Source organism: Mercenaria mercenaria, chromosome 3 (assembly GCF_021730395.1).
Source record: "Mercenaria mercenaria strain notata chromosome 3, MADL_Memer_1, whole genome shotgun sequence".
NCBI classification, from domain to species: domain Eukaryota; kingdom Metazoa; phylum Mollusca; class Bivalvia; order Venerida; family Veneridae; genus Mercenaria; species Mercenaria mercenaria.
In genome coordinates, this window is record NC_069363.1 from 74,033,062 (window position 1) to 74,057,691 (window position 24,630).

Genomic DNA, 24,630 nt, shown 5'->3' on the forward strand with positions numbered 1-24,630 from the left:
TATAGTATCTCCCCCACATCTTTCAAGTCCAAAATACTTCAAATGAGTAATGATTAGTTAGGCCTAGGTTTAAGGAATATTTCAGTCTTTCGTTCATCCAAAACAAGTGATATGTCGACAACTATTAAATTAATTACGACTGAAAAGTGATAATTTCTAAGTACAAAGGCAAAGTACCTTTAATGGAGGAAAGTCTGGTGTCCGCCAGTCATTTCCTGAACCTAGGAAAAATGGAAAATGAAAAAATAAATATCAGTTTCGAAAGGTCATTATTTTAGAAAATAAGAAAAGTTTCCCAAGAGGTCATTTGTAACTAGGGCTTAAAGATATTTTCTTTAAGATAGGTACGAAAGACAGCATGTAATGACTGTGTTATAATATAGACTATTTCTATGTATAATAATTGGCAATTAAGCAAGGTTTTCGTGTGGTTTATCGTCTCATTAACGACGGTTTAGAGTTATGAACCACGAGGGCGTAAGCAAGCACCTGGCTGTTAAACCGTGGCTAATCCGAATATAAACCACACGAAGATATTCATTCTAAGATGTAAATTGAATTATTATAATAAAAATTATGTTAAATTCATCAACCCTAGAAGAAATGAAGCGCACATCATGTGTCTTTCTGGCGTCATAAAAAACGTCATAATGTTCTCTCAGCGGTCCGCGCGTCAAACGTTGTTTTTGGCAAATTTTATCACCATTGTTGTTTTCCTTTTTTAACTAAACAATAAATCAGATAATGTAAGAATTGTTCCTATAATAATTATATTCATTGTTCAAGTAGTATTTACTAATGTAAACTGCACAGTAACTTTTTACTGTTGGGATGTGTCTTTTATTAAAGCAATTAAACGTTCACCGTACAAATTCTAATCTAAATTCGTTCTTATTATGTCCAAATAAGGAAAGCTTTGAATACATAGTGATAACGCATTCGTTGATTTTATGGTCGGAGGCAAACCCCATGGTGTAGGATGAATCTCGTGCTACAAATGACGTATATCGAATTATTTATAATACGCAGCAGAAATGTGCGGTAAGTTTTATCGTATTATGTAAATCCGGATGAAAGTCAAATACCTTGATAATTTTTTTTTTAATTTTATTACGTAAATCCGGATGCACATTAAATACCTTGATAATTCCTCTTTGTTTCTCTTGGCACATTTCTCAATTCCTAAAACGTTATATGAAAAAAGAAACAAAACAAAACAAAAAAAAAAAAAAAATAAAACAAGAAAAAAAAACAAAAAAAAAAAACAACAACATAGCGTTACGCTATATATGATAATATATTACCGGAACTCAACCTTTGTGGATGTGAATTTCCCGCGCTGTGTTTGAATACGATACTGTAATCCAAGGAACGAAGATTTTCGTTTGATTTTATTTTCATTTATTTTTGTGTTGAAATGACATGCTTAAAATAATTCTACCGCTTGCTGTATGCTATTCAGATCTGCACTAACAACTAGATAAAGATCTTTCTATATTTTAACATGACTACTTGTTTTTTTACTTCGGAAAACCATAACAGATTAATGTCTGCGTCTACTGCAAATATTGGAAGCAAAGAAAATGCAGTAAATGAATGTGCACAAATTAAAGTTTTTAAAATTTCTTACAGCGTTTCAATTCTGTGCATTTATGTGGGATACAATGTATTTACCATAGGGGAAAAGTCTGTGATCCATTTATTTGTTTTCTGATATGCTATTTGATTAATTTTGCAAACAAATTCTTTTTGTATTGGAAATTAACACGATCCAGATTTCCCTGTAGGAAAGCAAAAATTTAAATGAGCCGCGCCATGAGAAAACCAACATTGTGCGTTTGCCACCAGCACGGCTCTAGACCAGCCTGCGCATTTGCGCAATCTGGACAGGGTCCATGCTGTTCGCTAACGGTTTCCCTAATCGCTATAGGCTTTGAAAGCGAACAACATGGATCCTGACAAGACTGCGCGGATGCGCAGGCTGGTCTGGATCCATGCTGGTCGCAAAGCCACTATGTTGGTTTTCTCATGGCGCGGCTCAAATGTTATTGGCAGTGTTGGCCAAAAATTGTGATAAATGATTCTATCGATATTTATCAATTAGTGAATTTCCGTGATCCATATATATATTCACGATGCTTTTCCTTATTGAACTGTATAAAATTTATTTTTGGTTTATGACAACGGAAGGCTTTAATGAGATGGCTAATTTAAGTTCATAAATTTATTCATTCACGTCTATCTTTAGTAAAATCATTAAACTGATGTTACTTTACACTTAATAAATCTGTGTACGATAACTTTAACTTTTCTGATCATCTACTTATTTAAGTACAAGGTCTTATATATGGTGCATTAATTTCTTCAAACATTTTATATCATTAAATGTATCAACAAGAAAGTTGCTATGAAGTGTGTGTAGGAGTAACGTTAATTTTATCATACACAATCTTGATCTGAAGAAAAGAAATCCTTTATATGCATTACTATTTAAGTCTTTATGTATATTTTCCAGCTGAATATATTTTCTTTTTAAAGGTTTTTACTCCTTGTAAATTGCAAAAAAAAAAAAAAAAAAAAAAAAAAAAAAGACAAAATGAGTAAATATAAAAATAGCCCATGTTAGTACAATCTATTTTTCCGTCATATATTAAGCCCATTCCATTTATCTATGTACAGTTTGCAATGTTTTGTTGTTGTTTTTCAGCACGAATGTTTGACTAATCGCATTTAATGGTTATTGTAATACTCGTCAGATAGCATCAAATAACCTTACTTTTGTAGAAAATGAGTATATTGTGAAACTGATCGTTGTCAGAAAGGTTATTTACGTATATACATTAAAAATGCCCAATCCGTTGTTTAAGACCCTCTTTTTAAATCCTAAATGCGAGTTTCACTTTTATCGTCTGTCTTCGTGTCGTTACCATATTTTTGCTTTATTTCTAGTTAACAGTTAGCAATTACAAATGGGTTTTCAAGCTAGGAACAAGGCCTTTCCAAATGAAAAGTGCTTTTGTTTTCCTTTTTGAGTAACTGGTCGACGGTATACCAGTATATTTGGTTCCCAAATCTTCCAGTCTCAATTATGTAGAACATTAGCATAATACACGAGCTGCTGATAGCTAACATGGATTGGCCTTATATAATGGTTAAAGTCGTTACCAAGCGTTTAATAAAAAGAAATCTTTTTTTTTCTCTGTCATTTCTTTTATAGTACACACATCCCAACTAGTTCTAATAGCAACCACCTTTGAAATAAAATCTTGAAAATTACATGAGAAATTTTCTATGCCTAAGTTTAACGTTTCTTTACTTCAAATATAACCAATACAGCATTTATTATTAGATTAATTATATCTTACAACTTCACATGTGCGGAGGATGAGAACACTCGAATGGAGGAAAGTATAGTTTCCGCCAATCATTCCATGTAAAAGAGAAAAATGGAAGCACGCAGAGATATTCATGTATCACCCTGAACGTTCATTATTGTAGAAACCTCAAACAGAAATATAAGAAATCTTTTGTTCGAAAGAAATGGCATGTCAAACGTTGCAATTATCGATGATTGATGACTTTACATTAGTACCGTACAAGACAAGATAATAAAACTAAACCTGATTATTATGTTGTTTTTTTTTCACCAACAAAACGTTATGTTTCTTCGAGGGCGTATTTCCTGCGTTTCATATAAATTCACTTCTGTAAGAAAATATAATGCTGTATAAAAAGTGAATCATTTCGTTTATCTTCTTCTTACGGTACGAAAAAGTATATATAAACATGAGGTATTTTACCCGACACAGCATGGTTACCTCCTAATATTCCCATCTGCACTTACAGCCAGTAAAATACTCTTAACAGTCGCAATGTCGCGCTATAATTTCTTACAAGAAAGCTAGAATGACGTTCGCTCGGTTCTTTTGGTGAAATGACAATATCATCTGTAGGAGGGTCCTTTGGAAGCATATAACCAACCAAGCGAAATAATTGCAGACTGGTGCGATTGAGCCTGTTAATGGGAGGTAATGAATATGCGACGAATCTCATGCTCCCTAACACCGGCTTAAGCGTAATACTGTCATATAGCAAAATTGAATGATCGCCATCATCCCAAAGGACCAGCAACAATGAGACCATGTAAGGGTTGACTTTTTACAGCCGCCATACGGCATTTGAAAACTGGTGTTGAGATAGTTAATGAAATCAGTAAGGAACAGAACTCATCGAGGCGAAATAATAGCAGCCTGGTTCGACTGAATCTGTTTGTGAAAGGTAATGAAATATGTAACACCTTCCACGTCCCCTATCACTTGTGTATGTAGAGTTCTATTACAGTCCTATGATGCCAAAATACCAGATATATAACAACACTCGAGTCCGCATACGGGGAGACAATTCACGACCGCCAAAGAAGATCCTTTGGAAGCATGGAAAGCAGCGAAACGAAATAATATTAGATTCGACAGACAGAAATGGAAGCCACATTGTTCTTTCTGCCACATTGAACGCTTCTTCATTTGTTTCTTTCCGCGCCACTGAACACTTTTTGTTCGGTAATGATGGCGCTAAGCTGGTTCCATCTCTTTCAAAATGACCGGTTATACTTTAAAAGTCCCATTTATATTGGTCACTTTTTGATAAACCAGCCGCCCTTCATCTTTCATAGTATTTCGTCACCAGCTTCATATTCGTAAAGAAAGGAGAAGGTACAAGCTATGCACTTCCTGTTTCTGGAAAACTTCCGGCGCTTTAGGTACTTAGTAGTTTTTATAGTAAAGTCCTACCCGTAAAATAGTCTCGCCTACAAGCAAAGCCCGCATTACGCATCTTCAAATGTACAGTCCATAAAATAAACAAACATTGTTTGTAAACATGGACGGGTCCAAACGGAAGGTGAAGAAGCATTTTATAGAAATATTTCGATGGCAGAATACAATACATATCCGTAGCATAGGGCTGTCATTGATAGAAACGATATCGATGTATCAACGATATTTTTTTGTCGATCGATTATCGATTCCCATTTTTAAAAATCGATTTTTTACAGAGAGAAAAAACTATCCAGATAAACAACTCGACCCCAAGGATCAACTTAAGTTTCACAAGGTTTGCAAATTTGGTAAATGCCAAGAACGAGTGAAGGCAAAATAAAATTTATTGATGTATTAATTTTATTTACTTCTTTTATTTCATAATAAATACAAAATCAAACTGTAATATGAAAGTAGGCAATAAAATAAATGTACATTTACAGGAAGGTATTGTAGGGCATATGAACAAATAGGCTGTTATCTAACTAAATAAAGATAATCGATGTATCGTCGATATTTGTCTTCTGATATATCGGTATCGTCGATATGCTTAAGACCCAATCAATGACAGCCCTACCGTAGCCCTGACCAACCTATAAACCTAACCAGGCTATTTTATATGTACAACAACACGGTTGAGCCATTTAAACGAGCTGTACCATGTCTTTAACCTAATCAGTGTTTTTGGATTCTGTACCAGTACAAACCTGTTCTCCGCAAATAACTGCCAACTTCCCCACATGAATCAGAGGCGGAGGACGAATGTCTTTTATCAAATCGTCACGGAGAACATACGCCTGTTAAGGGATCAAACTCGCGACTCCGCGATCGGTAGGTCTGCGCTCTCCCTATTTGTATTCGGTTCGAGTGGATTTTGCCAGATCGGATGACACGAGGCGCGCAAGCGCCGAGTGTGATCCCACCTGTCAATATCCACTCGAGCCGTATCTGGCTATTGATATATTGACCATTTTATTATATACCTCTACTTGTTTGTATGTTAATTTGTTAAAGATCGAAATATTCAATGATTTAACAGTTTATCGATGTTAAAATTTCAGAACTGAATTAATTTTTTGTGTGCGCTATTTGTAGAACTGTGTCAGGTCATGCATATCAAATGAAAGTAGTCTTGCAACATGCACTACAAAAGGTACAGTACGGATTTGTTTTCTGTCTGTTCTTATTTGTTTGTAAAATACAAGTCCTACTTTTGACAGAATTTATACAGGTATATAATAAAAATAAGATTTGTCAAATCCAAATATGCAAACACAGAATATAGATATAGAATAAAAAGAATTCGACGTTTGACTTTCCATAACAAAATAATAATCTATTTACGAAATTGTACTTACACTTTTAATATTAACCCTGATAATCCTCATTTTTCCCTTTCGATCTTTAACTTTCACATAAAAATGAGTCTAAATTCACACACAAAATCGAAACAGCAATCTGTAACATTACACTGAATCTCATAAGTTTAGAATTCGAGCAAGTATCAAATAACTACTCAAACATACTCTACTTAAGACTAGCAGGCAACATTGTAACAATTGTTTTACAATATAGGCTCCAAATGCAAAGTGATAATCTGAGAATGTATTCAAATAATATCTGCTCAATGAAACAGTACACTTAAACTGGTTTGTTTTATTCATGCAAGTATCAAATAAGGTGCAAAATCGTCAGCTAAATTCGGCCTGACAATGTATAGATATAAGGAGTGTTTTGAATAAAATTATGTAATTTCAAAGTGCACTACAGTAAACTTTAATAGCTTTAATTAACACCGTTTTCATATGCGACCTGTTGACACTTTTCAAAGTAATGTAAATGCATTCAATAAACGTGCACAAGTTAGACACCACTTTTCATGTTTTTCTTTTCATCAACAGCGTCATGACATTTTTCCTGCGTGTTACAATGCACAATGTTCTTAACAAGATTAGAAACCAGTATAATAGTTATATTTTATATTGGCATATAAAAAAACAGCGGTAAAGTGCTTTAATAAGTAAAAGTCAAGCTGTAGCTATCCTTTGTAAGTCTAAAAAGGAATAATTAAGTCAAAAATTGTAAGCGATAAGGCCACACCAAACTGAAAAGTTGTTCATCGGATTTTTTTCTGAGAAAAATTGAGGCGGCGAGCGTAAAAATAATTTAAACATTTTGTTTTTTGTTTTTTGAGAAAATCAGGAGCGAGCGAAGAGCGAAGAAATATATTTGGCTTGATTTGGCTCTCGACCGATTAATAAAAACCTTAAAATAGAATATACAGCCATTTTACATTTAAAAATAATTCACCTGGGATTGAAAAAATTGACCTGCAGATGCACAACAAAGCAAACTCAAAAGGTAATAAAATTGGCATACAGTACAGTGTAATCACATAATGTATGCTTTTGAAAATGCTGTTAGAAAATATGTAATATACAACAATGCACAGTCTTAAACCATAATCATGACATAGATATGTGACTTGAATATTTACTGCTATGAAAATGTAGCATTTTTAGCTCGACTTTTCGATGTTTTTGATCAAAGATCTCTGTTACTATTAAAGCTTTTGACTTGAAAGTTAAAATAGTTATTTACTATCAAAGTCTACACCAGGAGAAACAATCCCCATAACTCTGAATTTTGACAGAGTTGTGCCCCTTTTTACCTTAGACTAGTTTTGTTTAAGTTTTATATAACATCCAATAGCTCTGTTACTTTCAAAGCTTTTGACTATTATGTCCCTTTTATTGGCAAAGCTCTAATTCAGAGTCAAGCACTTAGAAAACTTACGGACATCTCTTGTTCTAACTATTAAATTTCCTAACAGATTTATCATTAAACTTGTTAAAACAAAGTCTCAATTAAAGTCTGAAATGGATATTAACGTTGATTAACATTATTCTACTCAAGGATTGGAAAATTTGAAAATCCAAACTGGTCTGAACACAACTCAAAATGTAAATTCCTTACCCCACCCACTTTCGTATACAAATGCTGATCATCTGGACAGGAAAAACAGAAAACAGAAAACAGAAAAGTGGCATGAATCAATACGTATTTACCCTTACCAAACTAATGTAGATTGATGTTATCAAATAAATTAGTATGTTTTTCATCCGATTTTCAATTAAATAAATCCGATTTTTGTAGCAACACTATTTGGTAAACATTTGAAGAAAATGGCGTAACTGCATCAAGGGGAAATAGCTTTAATTCAACTGAAAATAAACATTATGATACATTATTGACGATGTGTGCGTAGTATGTATTTATTGTGATTAAAGTTCATTTTAAAACAATCTGGGACTGGAATTATAAGCATTTGTACATTGTTACGTCCGTAAAACGTAGCGCACCAAAACATATTGGCACGTGTGTTTCTGAAAATATACGAGCGGCAAATCCGATGAACAATTTTTTAATTTGGTGAGGCCTAAATGATTTTATCAATATATACCATATTATATATTACATGTATACACGTGTCACTGAATGTGTAAAATAAATGCAATATTAAAGATGATAAAATTTAAGTGAAAGTCTTTTATAGTAAATATTATTTAAAGGTTTTTGATACATTGTAGGATATGCTTTTTATTTACACAGTTGAACTTGTTTGTTTGCTCTCATACATCCAAACCTTTGGAAATGGTACATTTGTTTCATTATTCAATTTCAAAGTAGGTATGGATCTGATGAAGAGTGTTTCGGAACATACGCCTCTTTAACTGTTACTTTTTACTTCTTTACGTCAAAAAAAAAGTAAATAAGTAAAGAAAATAAATAAAATTAAAAAGAAATACTGAAAACAATCCTACATTATGTATGTCTAATATTGCGTTAGCATTGTTTCATATAGTTTATATTTAGTATAGTAAGTTCTGTAATAAAGATAATTGAAAATAAAAGCATGAAAAAAGTAAAACAGTAAAGTAAAGCGAAAAGTAGTCAATACTACTGCAACTTACTATTTCCCTCAAATACAAAATTATTCCAATGTAATTGAAATTCCAGCTCTCCATGTTCGCATTCACTAACATTTTATTTAAAGTGCGCCTCGACTTCATTTATATAAAGTTTTTGTTACGTCACATTTTGTGTCAAAACCAATAATCCGATATAGTTTTTTACAGTATAAATGCTCTACTTGCACATTATTAAAGAGCTCTTTGATACCATTCCATATTCATTTTAGTTTTGTATGTATTTTTATATGTTGTTTATATATTTGTTGTCGATCACCAAATTAATCTAAACATTGTTTATTCCGGCCTTCTTGCCAAATATCCACCTTGGTTTTAAAAAAATAAAGGTATCGCCACAGAGTTGCAATATTGTTCATGCTAATTTCAAATATGTGTCGGTGTTGCGTATTTTAATCTTCTTGAATGCTTCTAGATATGTACTAAAACATGCACGCTTGTAATCATTGTATTCATAGTTAGGTTTATTACAAAAGCATTAAATCTGTAAAAGCTATAAACTGCAAAAATGGCGTCATTTTAACTGTTAATAGATATTAATCCGTACTAAATATCAACGCTATAACACATCTTGCTTAAAGTTAGTTGAGCAAACCGGCTAGAAATTTCTAATAATGCACACTCGCAATTACACAACATAATCAAAGTACTGAAAGTACAGAAAGGCTGGCTACCACAAAACACTGGATAGAATATGTGCGGGAAAGATGTTTGCAAAACCTTAGATATTATGGGTTTTCCATATCAAACTAAAACGAGCATAGGGTATTGATGTGATGAACCATCTTGATTAACTTGTGAAGGTAGTGTAAGGATATTACAGACTACAGATGGTGAAAAAAAACACTGTGTTTGCTTCATTGAGGATAACATAATTAGTGAGACAAACGGCACATAATGCTCACTAGGGAATCTGAAACCACAACAATTAATATCTTACAAAATAGTCAGGTTCCGAGAACGTAATCCAATCAAACCACATAGGATAATGAACGAAATTCATAGTTTATTCGCGAAACGTAGTTTATCAAAATTAAACCATGGTTTACGGTCGATATATCAGGATTAAAAAATCAACCATGAATTTCGGATGTGAACCTGCGTTTACGAATCTTGAACCCCTGCATTGTACCACGCCCAGGTTTATGATCTAGAACCATAGTTTACAGACGTGACTTGTATGGAAATCTTCCAATAATTACGTGAATCCAGGTTCACAGTCGAAAACTAGGATTCACGATAGATAAACTAGGTTATTCAAACTTAAAAGCATGTAAACCTATTCTTTCGCGCGAAAACAAAGGATAACGTCGTAAACCATAGTTCACACTCGTAAACATATGTCCACGTTTGTAAACCCAAGTTAAATTCAAACGAGAAACCTAGTTTATCGAACATAAACATGGATTCAGCGTAAACTATGGTTTACGCCTGTTGTCCTATGTTTTCGCTCGAAAATATATGTTAGTATTCGATAATCCTAGTTTTTCGACCAAGAATATAATGATTGGATTGCCGCGAACCATTGTTTACGAGATGAACCATAGTTTACGAACGTGATCCTAGGTTTACGTTAGTAAAATTGGTTTCTCGAACAAAACTATGATTTTTGGTCGTAATCCTATGTTCATGAGCCAGAACCTATGTTTACGGTCGTAAACCCATTTTCACGGTCGTAAACTTAAGTTCTCGATCGTTAACATATGTTCACGTTCATAAACTATGGTTTACACTCGTGAACCATGGATTACGCCCGTAAACACCGCCCGTTATCTTATGTTCCGCTCGAAAATATCGGTAAGTGTTTGAAAAACTTGGTTTTACGTTCGAAAAACCTAGTCTGTCGATTGTTGATTCTAGTTTTTCGATCATGAACCTGGGTTCACGTTATCATTGGGCAACTGGCGAGCCATAACCGTTTATATATGTTTATAAAGAAGCAGTAATAAACATTGAGGGACATAATATCAGATAAAGTATAAAGGTAGCAAACACAACATTTATACTTCGATATACAAAGCCCCCCCCCTCCCCAACACACACACAAACACATTTATCAATGTATGAACACTGATCAGATGGGGTGATTTTCTTGTCGGTATCAGGGAATACCACTATAAACCGGACTGTTATCATTGGTCTAGTCCTGTTCCTTCCCTATTACGATGATTAGGAAAATTGCCGGACCCGTAATAGTATACCTCCTTTTTTTGAAAAGTATTCCATTCCTACCATAGGCTGCTTTAACTAATTTTTCAGGAAGGCGTAGGTTCAAGCCCCACTTGGACCAAACTTTGTTCATTATATTTCTTCTTTCAAGTAAGATAAACTGTTTTTTTTACAATACTTATTATCATTGATTTGTCGTACAAAAGCGGAAATTTTTCATTTGATTAGCCATTTCTTGCTGTTTAAAATGAATTTAACCTGAAGGGTGAATGTTTAGACACCTTTGAAAATACTTTGTTATATTTTGCATAAGTTCTTGATTTTGCTTTAGTTTACAAAGTTTGGAAGAAATGTAGGTAGGTTTTACTTCTGTCCCATGGTTCTTTTTGAATGCAGAGAGCAAGGCTATAATTCTTAAGAGTTGGAGCTTAATTTCTGTCCCATTAAATTCTCTTACTCGAGGCTCCGAAGAAAAATTGTTATGGACAATTTTATTTTGTGTTTTGTAATTGTTACGCAATACCTTGAGGTTTCATTTAGAAAAATATGAGGTAAAATGACTTCTCTGCGATCGTTTTGCGCAATGCCTATCACTCTGAAACTTGTCTCTGTTTCAGCTGGAGGAAAAACATAATTTATACAAGATTAACAAATAAAAAAAAAAACAATCAAACAACAACGACACAGTAAAAGCCGTTTAAAGATGCAACACAGTGCGAAAGAGTGTTAACTTCAGGACTATATCAATTAATGCATTTGTTAAACATTACCATTACGGGTCCACTATCTTAATATAACCTGAAATACAGTTGAAAACGTGTCTTTAAACAAAAATCGGTTACATCTATGCCCCCACCCTTTAAACAAAATGGTGATAAAGCACTTTTTACAATATATCTTTCAGCATTTACCAGAATGTTTCTAAAATGAATTTAGTATAGAAATATCAAAAAAAAAGAAAGAAAGGAAAAAAGAGTATATAACATGGTCACTCTTTAGACATACAACTCGTAGAAAGTGGTCATTTGTTTCTTTTCACGTTACTGTGGCAATTCCACGCAGCGGTTAAGTCCCGTAGTACCTATAGCAAATGATCTGAAAGAATAGATTCTTACAACTTTAGCCCTAAATATAAGACCTAACATAACTCATATCACTCTATGTTCATTTTAATTGATATTTCATATTTCTCATTTTCCATGTTATGTCAGGTCGTCGAATAATGCACAGTGTAACTCAAATCGACAATTGTTTCTCGGAACCAGCGCTTGTTTAATTAGCTATTTACAGACCGGGGTCATAATTTATAACGAAACGGTCAACAGTGTTGAGTTACGAAAAAGTTCCATTTATACAGACATTTCATTCATAGGGGCGAATTGATTTACCATCATAATGTAATATTTTCTAATATTATCTTTCAAGTATTTACCGTTAGAAAAATAAAACATTAATATAACATGTTAAAGCAAATAGATTTACTGAAACAGGTAAGTTTAACAATCTTTATACAACTCTATGGCAAAACTGATAAACGTGGCGAACTATTTGAATTGCGCATGAAATGGTTTTGTGTTGTCAGTCTCAGCACCTTTGAACTTTAGTTGAACTGTGTAGAATTTCGATTTATGGTTATAGTAGTCTGGCGAATAAATTTGCCAGCCTAAAAAGCGTATACAGAGCTTATACGTTTTATTTTTTAGCTTGTATTTTGTTATCAGCAATTTTCAAAAGAAAAGAAATGTTAACATGGTTACGAAAGCGCATCTTCCGACTTATGTTTTTACCTACATCATTTGTTTTCACCAGCTGCTGTTTCATTGCAATACGAATATCGGCAATACACATAAGTTTACCCAATAAATAAACAGACAATTAAAGTACATAGAATCTTCTATTATCAGATGCACTCGGATGGAACAGCTTCATCACATGTAAGAATTCTACATCCACTCGGCCATGGAGACCTTCTATAGAGCTAGATCTTATTTTACATCGAACGTGTCATTAAGTAGAACAACTCCAACTGCCAGATTTACTGATGTTTGACTCGTCTTTTACTGCTTCTTCGAAATGTTTGTGTTTCACGGTATAAGAAAATGTGGAGACCGTAGTCAAATTCCAATTTTGTGCCAAAAGCCATCGGCATTAGACTTAAATGAGTGACATCCTTTTCGAAATTACTGTGTTTAAACAAAGAACAATAGTTCTAGGAGCGAGTAGCTCTATTCTATATTGGTTTGATTTGGCTGTTTTGATTATCTAAATACAGGCGCATTGAGACTCTCAGTCACCCTCAAAATAATGAATCTTTCGTCGCTGCAATGCCTAACCAATGCTGTTATAACTTGGCAATTCATTATCAGCATATCAAATAAAAACGGTAATATTAGATTTGACTCCATCAAATGTGGACACAATACCTTTTATTTCACCTGAGAGAATAATTAGAGGCTAAACTGATGATTATTTGTAAACAATAACAGGGAACGCATTATTAGTCGTCGCTGAAGTGGTAACATAATATTGGTTTGGTTTTTGAAACTGATGAGGAAGGAGAAATTATTGCCATTGAATTACATCGATTTTCATTGCTTTCCAAAATATTACATCAGGCACAAGAAGCTCAATAAAATGCAATTGTCCGCTTAAAATCTCTGCATTTGATAAATGACCCCTTCGGAAATCGGCTCCTGTACAGCCCGGACGAGTCTACCCAGATCTTATAAAGAGGAACCGTGCGATCTGGACTATGTTTTAGAATGGTTTTGAATACACATTGTAACAAATAAGATGTTACGTTAATGTTTGGAATAATCATATCTACAGGTTTTAGAATGTGTTCTTAATATATAGTCATGAAAACCGGAGTCAAGATATTTAACTGATACTATAATAATCTTATTGTGCAATTATAAATAGTAATTTCAAATAATTTTGTTAATTGGTAAAGGGTATAGTAAGTGGTTTATAGCGACTTTGATATTATGCATGCTTTTCTGATTAATTCATATCATTAATACAGGGGCGTTAGAAGCATTTACTGTATCATTACCTTCAATAATAGGAAAAAATTAATACGCGAAAAAGCCAACGAAAATAGGACTCATTTAGTATTCCATTCCAAAACGATACGTCTACCGTTGCTGTGGCCATTGGCTACTGAGTGGATTTCCTGTTACGGTCACTCATTCAAAGCTCACAATATTTATGTTTTGGGAAACAAAGACGTATGATAATAATAATAATAATAATAATTTTACATGATGATAATTAATGTAATGATGATAGTAGTAATAATAATAATAATAGCTGTAGTAGTTATAAAACATTTAACAACAAGTGATGGTGACAGGCGGTAAATCCAAAATAAACCCTCAGCTGCACAACTGCACATGCTGAAAAACATTCCTAACAAGTTTTATTACTCCATGTAAAATACTTTTTGCGACACATACGACAAAAACATTTTTGCATTTTAATGCATATTTCTGATAAAGTTAAGAAAAATGGAATTTCAGAGTGAATCCCAAATACCCTAGACGCGCATTACCACATACTGAATAACATTCCTCTTTGGTGTTATGGCCTTAGGTCAAATACTGTTTTTAGATATGTGCGAAACAAACTTTTAAGTCCTTCGTACATATTTTGTACAAAGCCAAGGGTCATAACTTTGATCTAACTGAGAGATATCCAAAACAAAATCTCAGGTGCACAATTTCAAATGCTATATAATAATCCCTAAATGTTTCATGACTAGGTCAAATACTTTTTGAGATACAGATGACACAAACTTTCATGCACTTTATGTATATTTTGACTTCCTAAACAACCTCACGTACACAAATTTTAAGGTTTTTGTAAATATTTTAGACTAAGTCAAGGGCCATGACACTGATCTAGTTGCTTAAAATCCCCAATCCCCCCTAAACACCCCCACCCCCAAGGTCCTAAGCTTAGAAATCATTTAGTATTTTATGACTCTATGTCAAATACTTTTTGAAATGCCTGCAACACAAACCTTTATGTTCTTTGTAACGTGCCATAACTCTAGTCTGACTGGGTAAAATCCAAAATAAATCCAAAGGGCACAACTTCACATGTTGAATAACAATCGTATGATGTTTTATGATTCTAGGTCAAATATTTTTGATATGCACCACACCAATCGGAAGGACAGACGGATATTCGGACTGAACACGGTAAATGTAAGTCCTCCTCCCCCTCCCCCCCCCCACCCCTGTTAAAATAGAAATGTGCGAGCCGCAATATGTTATTTGCAATCCGCGCACATTACACTTACAAATCTGTTGAGATCAAGTAATCTGTAATCATCCAGTTTATTTCTTCATTTAGTAAATTTTTTTCAGAAAGAGCTATGAAAGAGGATTTTGTGGAAGAGATATTTATGTTAAGGACACTAGCGACTGATGTAAGTACATGAAAGGGTTAGGTGACTTTAAAGACGAAATATTATTGTTGCAAAGAAATTCACCATGCTTTCAGAAAGCATTAAACATTTTTGCATTTTAATGCATATTTCTGATAAAGTTAAGAAAAATGGAATTTCAGAGTGAATCCCAAATACCCTAGACGCGCATTACTACATACTGAATAACATTCCTCTTTGGTGTTATGGCCTTAGGTCAAATACTGTTTTTAGATATGTGCGAAACAAACTTTTAAGTCCTTCGTACATATTTTGTACAAAGCCAAGGGTCATAACTTTGATCTAACTGAGAGATATCCAAAACAAAATCTCAGGTGCACAATTTCAAATGCTATATAATAATCCCTAAATGTTTCATGACTAGGTCAAATACTTTTTGAGATACAGATGACACAAACTTTCATGCACTTTATGTATATTTTGACTTCCTAAACAACCTCACGTACACAAATTTTAAGGTTTTTGTAAATATTTTAGACTAAGTCAAGGGCCATGACACTGATCTAGTTGCTTAAAATCCCCAATCCCCCTAAACACCCCACCCCCAAGGTCCTAAGCTTAGAAATAATTTAGTATTTTATGACTCTATGTCAAATACTTTTTGAAATGCCTGCAACACAAACCTTTATGTTCTTTGTAACGTGCCATAACTCTAGTCTGACTGGGTAAAATCCAAAATAAATCCAAAGGGCACAACTTCACATGTTGAATAACAATCGTATGATGTTTTATGATTCTAGGTCAAATATTTTTGATATGCACCACACCAATCGGAAGGACAGACGGATATTCGGACTGAACACGGTAAATGTAAGTCCTCCTCCCCCTCCCCCGCCCAACCCCTGTTAAAATAGAAATGTGCGAGCCGCAATATGTTATTTGCAATCCGCGCACATTACACTTACAAATCTGTTGAGATCAAGTAATCTGTAATCATCCAGTTTATTTCTTCATTTAGTAAATTTTTTTCAGAAAGAGCTATGAAAGAGGATTTTGTGGAAGAGATATTTATGTTAAGGACACTAGCGACTGATGTAAGTACATGAAAGGGTTAGGTGACTTTAAAGACGAAATATTATTGTTGCAAAGAAGTTCACCATGCTTTCAGAAAGTCGACGGAAGCTAAACATATGTAAATAAACAGGCTTAAACTGATAAAATTTCAACTTTTAAACAGCAAGCGTTAGAGAATGACAGGAACATAAACTATATTTCAGTTTGATTTAAAGTACATTTAATTAATACAATATAAAAAGTTCTAACGGGTGTAAAAACTAATTTATTCTATATTATATTGATTTTACCGGTTACTAGTGTTTTGTCACAAATGAATACCTGAAAATCAAACAGTTAATGTGGCGTAGAGAACCAACATCTCAACATATAATGCAAAGGTATTACTTCAAGATAAAAGACTCATTAATACCTGTGGGAATGCCTTTCAACACTGTGATATTTTGATCTTCTGGAAGTCAAGTTTAGTCAATCAACAATTTTACCAGAATGTATGTATATACATTGGCTATGATGATATTGTTTTAGCCAGAAAGCACGATTTTTTCCAGCAAGAAACTGATGCTGACTAAAATATTTTATGCAGATATTTATTTTTTTTTACGTCTTTTTTCACGTACTCGCTCTTGAACGTTATTTTATGTATTTTATGTATATTCTCTTGTATGTTGGTTTTATATAAAAATGAGGCGCCGTATTCAGGAAAGTTCATATTGCATGAAGACAGTGTGATTTGAATTGACGTTTGATACAAAATGAGGCCTTTTGAATTTAGTACAAATTGTAACATACTATTAGGATCATATCAACCTTGTTTGCCTGTAAAATGTGTTGTTTACTTGTTTTTGTTCTGCTCTTTAAAAGTAGCTATATTATATTTCTATGAAGGCTTTGCAATTACATAATAATAAAAGTTCTACAACGTTATATGGGCACAATGCTTTAAAAATCAAACATTATCTTCCAATTAATTTGAAAGGAAAAAATTACTATTTACAGGAACACCTGAACCAAGTTATCATACAGACAAATCTTTTCGTTAAATTAAGGAAAAATACAATGTTTTCTTTGCTCGAATTTATAGAAGATTCTATTTTTAAACGTTGTTCAAACATATTTCAAGAATTCATTGTAAGTTTATACATTTGTACTAACTTATCTTAAGTCGATTACGGAACAAGTGTTCTACAGCTTACATTCATCACTCCCGGTCCCTCATTATTGATTGAATCCATAACCACGAGGGTATCAGAAAAGAGCAGCTATTTTCTGTTACAGATACCATTTTAACGTCTTTGATATGACGCGACAGAGGATCGAATCCACGACCTCCAGCTGTCAAATGATTCGTTGCTCAACTTGCTAAACCACTGACCACTTTATTTAAAATTCAATCTATAATTATCGTCTATTAATACGAAAAAGAACGTTTCCATTCTTCTTTCAAATGTTGTTTTCTATGCATAGCTATTGGATGACAAAGTAAGATATTCGCGGAAGCTGAAGAGCAAACTGACCTTTTTACTTGTCTGTCCCATGATAAATACAAGTTTTACACTCGGAATAAAAAGAAATCAGTATATATTTGACAGAAAAGGAACTTTGTTTGATAAAGACCACAGTTGCCTTAGTTGAAAAATAATTTGAGTCGTCTGTCTTTAATTTATATCTATTATTATCATTATTATTATTATTATTATACCACATTTATATAACACTCTTTTGAACTGTATAAACACTTTCGAAAGAACTTTACAGAACACATTGCAATATTTAAACGATTAGAATTCAAAGTTCTTTTTTGATGTTAGAGAAACTAAAAGATATTCACGCATTTTTTTTCAGACAGAGTATTAATATAAAATACAATTAATAGCTTTCAAACTTAACAAATCGTGCAAGCATATTGTGAATTTCACTGACTCCGTCTAATAAACGTTCATTACGGTATTGTTTCCTTTGAGTTGTCCTCCAATAATTACAGTCTCGGGTACCGATGAAATGGAATAACAGCAGCGAAGGACAAATAGGAAAAAGTAAGCAAATTATTTGTTACACAGGATATTTAACAGTAAAAATACGCAACATGATTTGGAAGAAATTGTATCCGCCAAATGTTATACAACTATATAGTACACTTAAACTGCCCGTATAAAAGCTTAAATAATAATGTGCAGATTTGCTTTTATTCAAGGTAGCACTTTGTTATATAATCATGTACAAGACGTTTTTTTTTTAAAATATGTATAGATGATAGCAGTTTGTTGGAGATACAATGTTAAACGAATTCTCAATTATATTTGCTCCATACCTTCAGACAGTTTTAATAAACATTAGCTTATCTATGACCTATAAGCAAATTTTAAAGTACATTCCATAAATGCACATTAGTTCTTTATGCAGGGGTACTTGATATAATTTAAGTAAAAAAATCTAAGTAAAAAAATTTGTGTCTGTCTGTCTATCTATCTATCTATCTATTGTGTACTATTTGAAAATAATTTTATATCAATCTGTTCAAGTGGAATTATACCAGGAAATGATTAAAATTGGAATGACCAGGCTCCGGCTTTCGTCGGGATTTTTTTTTTATCTATAAGTCAAATAAAAAATGTAATTTGCAAAGCAAGTTAGAACTTCTATGTAATTTGTTTGATCGACCGGTACCCTCTGATATACGTTGATTATTTATTGAACAAAAGGTTTTAATTAAGAATTATTTAAGCAAAAAATTGTTACAATAAAATAATATTGAAATTCATACAAAATTTTCAAAAGTGAAAACACACTTTTTCAGTAAATGTATATATACAATTGAAGATTGTAACTTTATAGCGAATTTACATCTATGATAATTGGTTGAATAAATCTATTATTCATATTCGTTGGTTTCAAAACCTTTCTACATGGTTACTGAAATCATATAATCGTTATATATCTTAACCAAGGACTTAATGAAGAATGTTTGGGAATGTAACAAAAATATCATATGGACAAAAAAAAATTCACTTAGTCTAGCATTTCTCTTTTTTAACAACTTCTTGCATATCATTGTTAGAAACTGTATAGTCTCACTCAGTTCTGTATATTCTGTTAGATGTTTAATTGATACCGTATCAAAATATGAACAAATGAAACAAGCGAAGAAAAGATGTCTTACTTTTCCCTAACGTGCAAGTGAATTCCAGTGTAGTATTTTCCAGCTATTCGTGCACTGTTTTCTAATATTTTGTATTTTTCAATACAAATGGGCGTGCGACTCGGCTTTATATCCGTTTTTGTTACGTATGACATAAAACCTGTTTATGTCAAGAGGGTCTTTTTTAAACCAATAATCCGATACAGCTTTTGTTATAAGAGTTTGTTTTGTATCATTAGAGCTTTGTTACCACTTTATCCGCTTTGATACAATTCAAACACCATTTTTGTCAAGGTTATTTTCTAGTTTATAAAATAATCAGTTGACCACTTTAGTCATCTTTGCAAAACATTTTCTCTTTCACAATACTAGATTCAAGATTTTCAAGATTTTATTCATAACACTTAGTTTGCACTTTGGTACAAATACAACAGCAATATCAGACTATGATCATAGTAAATATTGTTTGCTTCTCTAGTGTAATACATCTGCAAACGTGCGAAATTATTTGCGAGCTTTATCGAATTTTCAGCTTGAGACATCACCAAACAGGCTTTTCTCATGAATCCATCAGGTTGTAGAGTAGAAAGTGATTTCCTTAATCCCGTCTATTTAACTTGATAATTTGTATGTATAATTTGTATGATAACGTCTATGTAACGTACCTTGGTTTGACAGAAAAATACAAGTTAGACAATATAATGCAAGAAGGCAATATGCAGAGACTCAATGTATATATCACCTGCGTTGTCAAGAAAGAAAATACATAGCGCTTATTCTCTGTTTTCAATTTCTTTCGGTACCTACATCAGCTCCATCAGTAAGAGACAGCTGCTGCTACAAAGCATTAAGTTGATTGGCATGTATCACTTCCCGGTAAATAAACATGTTAACGGTCAATTAAACATTACTGAGATCCCATGTTTTACACAATATGTCACATTATACACACTAATCGCATATACAAATTAGATAACAAAGATATTGTACAAATAATAATTGTAATTTGCAGCAAGCTTTAACAAGAGTGAGATTGTTGGGGCAAATACATCGGTGGTCAATACAATTTGTACAAAGACAAAAATGAATTGTCATATTTGCGTCCAAAGAACCACAACTTTTTATATACAAATGTATTGAAGCTCAAGGACCCAATATTTACAAATTAGGTTTCATGACGAAATCTGTTGCACTTTTAATGTTACCAAAGGCTCTATATTTCATTCGAGTCTGATAGAAAGATAGGCAGACAGACAAATAGTATAATAATGTACGTCTTTTTCTCCGTATTACATTATATCTATATCCCACGTTACATGAAACTATATAAAAGAATCCACCGTGATTTCGTTTTTTGTCATATTGTTTTTTTTTATTTCAGGCACATTTGATGCATATTTTCCATATTGTGATCCGTGTAGGGACCACGTTTCATGAACTGTAATATTCTAGCAGAGTACCGTATTGTGTGTTTGATGGACATACGGTGAGCGTTGTGATGGCGGGGGTGGGGGCAAACCATAACTCCCGTCCGAATTAATCGACAAGGGAATTACAAGGAGCATGTCTGCCAATTACTTTGAAAACTGCCAAGCAGATTTAGGGGACTCTTCAATAGAATCATATTGAGAAATTTAGATTTGCTCCTTTCAAGTCATTGTTTTTATTTTCCGGCTTGAAAGACTTTGTATTTCAAAATCATACCAGCTATTTTTCTATTTTTCTGTTTTAAGCTCTGGTGGCATTTCAATCTTGGAGTCATTAACGGGAAACAATTTAGAAATCGGGTCAGCAGTTTTTGACAAGACGATTTTTAATATTACCATTACATACATATTGCGGAAGTGCCCACGACATCTGACAGTCATGTTTTTTTCTCTTTTTTTTTTTATTTTCTTTTTTGAAAAATCGGAATAATTGAATTATCTTGGTAACGAACATTTGTATCAAATTAATTCTGACCAGCAGTTGAGGAGAAGCTGCCGTATCTTGACTCTGATAGCAAATATTTGTAATCAAGCTAAACTTTTGAACAATTTTTGTAGGGGACCAAAGTTATTTTACATCAGCTTCCGTAAGAGAACATGTCGTTTAATTAAAGAAAAGTGTGAACGGTCAGTGTGAACGGTCAGACGTACGTATGGCGGTCAGTAAGCATGTGAGTTAAAGACGAAATCTGTATGGTGTTGTTGCAAGTGGACTGTAAATCAAATTGAAACGAAAGGCGCAATCAGTATGTGATTATACACAGACCGTATAGACATTGACTGGGTTCTTTGTTCAAATTTTACTGACAAGAAAATTACTTCACATAAGAAAACGGACAAAGTGTAGCATTCACAGCTGCAGAAATTTAGATATCATAAGAAGTTATCTTAAGACCCACAAAATATAGGGACTGATTGATGACTTCTTTTACAGAATAACAAAAACATCCCGACATAAATGGAAACCAAAACTAATTACAATACAGGCTAAAACTGATATATGTTACATTATTACACTTTTATATTGCTATACTTTATAAAGAACGTAAGAAAATGACAGCTATATAAACTGCAATTTTATTTTGTTTTAAAATTAAAAACCGTTCCTTTTAATGCTTAAGAAAGTTTAGGAAGTGTTCTTCAAGTAACTTACCTATAACATGTTTACTTTACTCTATATGTTTAAACGTATTGAACATGTTTTATTACAGGTAACGTATGTTGAAGCAATCAAAAGTTTCTGCTTAGTTAATGAAGCGTTGAAAACTTACATTTGTACGATGGATACAAAGGTATGACTTAAAAGACAAATAAAAGACAAGGTAAATATCCATGGGGAATGAATTTCAACACTTTAGTAGTTAAGATCTTCTGCACGTCAAAAAGATAAGTAAATCAATCAACAACTAAGCAAGAATGTGTTTGTGCAATGAGCTTGATGATGTTGTTTTAACCAGAAAACACTCAAGTTACTCCGGTGAGAAAAACAATGCTATCAATGATATTTTAGAGAGTTATCTAGTGCGTATGTTCGTATAAGAAAAACGTGTCATTTCAGAACATTTTTGTTATTTTTGATTCAAAGAATTAAGATGATAATGAGACGCCACTTCCTAAATATCATCTTACATAACAACACTTTAAAGCGATATGACGTTTTATATGAATTGACCTCGCATCTTTTTTAAAATCATAATAATCTCTTAAATCATAAACCAGATGTCTATGTAAAAATATAACATTTTGATTTTGCACATGCAAAATAATCAGTGTATAATGTCGGATAAGGACAACGATATTGAAAATATATGTCCTAATTTATTTCTCGCCAATATTTTGAAACCATTGTAATATTTAAGGACACAAAAGTTCTTACAGTAATGCGGGGAACAATTTTTCTACAAATAAAATCAAAAACGAAATTCACACTATCTGTTAAGAATGACTGAACTTAAGATTGCAGCGATAAAGGATGTTAGTCAACTTCCGTGATCTTCGTTGACTTTGTGTATTGATCCATATAACGTATAATTCAAATTAATATTGCAAAACAATAAAATACTGCTTTAAAACATATTATATAGTTCAAGTGAATACAATTTACTGCTTCCTCAAATCCTCTGTAGTAAGTGCATGTTAGCTATCCATATACATTTTCCTGATATAATGTTTTGTTCATTACAAATATCCAGTTTTGTTGTAAAGTCTGTCAAGTGAGACTGTTTAAAGCAACAATTCGTGTAATAATATTGATTTTTTGCAACTTAGTATCCGCTTCGGTACCATAGACATTATCCTTTCAATTTTAATAACATTTAAATAATTCTTTTGTTCTCATGATATATTAATGTTACAATGCTTTAAGAACTGTTTACAAATTTAATCGTCTGTGCCTAATCCATTAATGTTATTATAATGTAATAAGTTCGAAAAATCTGTTTCAGTATGCAAAGTATTTTAAAGTAGCAGATCCGAATATTTTGTCTGACCACTGCTTGATTGATTTTACTTTTGTCTTTGATAAGCCTCATATGAATACAAAATGTGAAGATAATTGTTATGAGCAAGTAAATTATAAATATACTTGGAATAATGAAAAGGTGAGTGAATTTAAAGAGGGTTTGTCAGCGAATGATACAAAAGTTAAGTTGCAGACTTTACAAGCAGATATTGAGAAATGTACATGTAATGATGATATTAATTACTTTATACATGAACTTGCCGATATTGTTGACGGAGTTGCTTCCCCTTTGTTTAAGCGGAATGTAAATTCTGAAAAAAATGATTATGTTGAAAACGGTCAGAAGTGGTATACTGTAGAATGTGAAAATAAAAGACGTTTATTTTATTGTGCATTAAACCAGTACAGGGCTGAAAGATCAGCTTTTAATAGAAATAATATGGTAAATGCAAGATCACAGTATAAATCTTGTTTACGAAAATCTAGATATGAATATGATAAAAATGAAACTAATAGGTTGGTAGAGGCGAAATATAAAAACGCAAAGTTATACTGGAAGATGTTAAAAAGCTGTGCTGGTATCAAAGAAACAAATATATCAATAGATGTTTTTGAACAGTATTTTAAATCTGTTAATAATCCAGACGATCATTTTTTCAATGCTGACGAAGATGTATTATATTTCATTGAAAGATATGAACAAGGGGAGTTTAATATTATGTTCGAAGAATTAAATGTGCCATTCACCACATACGATTTATCGAAAGCGATAAAGCAATTAAGCACAAATAAAAGTGGTGGCCTAGATTTATATCTAAATGAATTCTTTATACATGGAAAGTGTACTTTAACCCCAATTTTGTTATCATTGTTTAATAAGATTTTTGCAGTTGGGTATTTCCCCGAAAGCTGGTCTGAAGGGTTTGTAATACCGTTACACAAAAAAGGTAGTATAAATGACTCAATAATTATAGAGGCATTACACTTTTGAGCACATTAGGTAAACTTTTTACAAGAATGTTAGACAACCGATTAAAAGATTGGGCTGAAAATTATAGTGTGTATATTGAGGCACAGGCAGGTTTCCGTTCTAAATTAGGC

The 24,630-nt window shown here is 32.7% G+C and overlaps 1 protein-coding gene across 7 annotated transcripts in view; it reads right to left on the reverse strand.

The window, feature by feature from the left end:
* LOC123524389 (prostaglandin E2 receptor EP4 subtype-like) overlaps positions 1 to 24,630 on the reverse strand; it is a 93,524-nt gene that overhangs the window by 15,576 nt on the left and 53,318 nt on the right. Inside the window, exons 1-2 of one of the 7 annotated variants that reach the window (XM_045302548.2) lie at positions 6,176 to 6,275; positions 178 to 221 (exon numbers count right to left, since the gene is read on the reverse strand). The exons of 2 other annotated variants lie outside the window; for them this stretch is intronic. Coding sequence is in view for 1 of the 5 variants with exons in the window: in XM_045302542.2 (XP_045158477.2) it covers positions 19,603 to 19,736 (134 nt within the window). In the remaining 4 variants the exon portion in view is untranslated. Of the gene's footprint in view, positions 1 to 177; positions 222 to 6,175; positions 6,310 to 8,791; positions 8,921 to 19,602; positions 19,862 to 24,630 lie in introns of those variants that run through there. 4 more of the 7 variants (XM_045302546.2, XM_045302542.2, XM_045302549.2 and 1 more) reach the window with 4 other exon arrangements.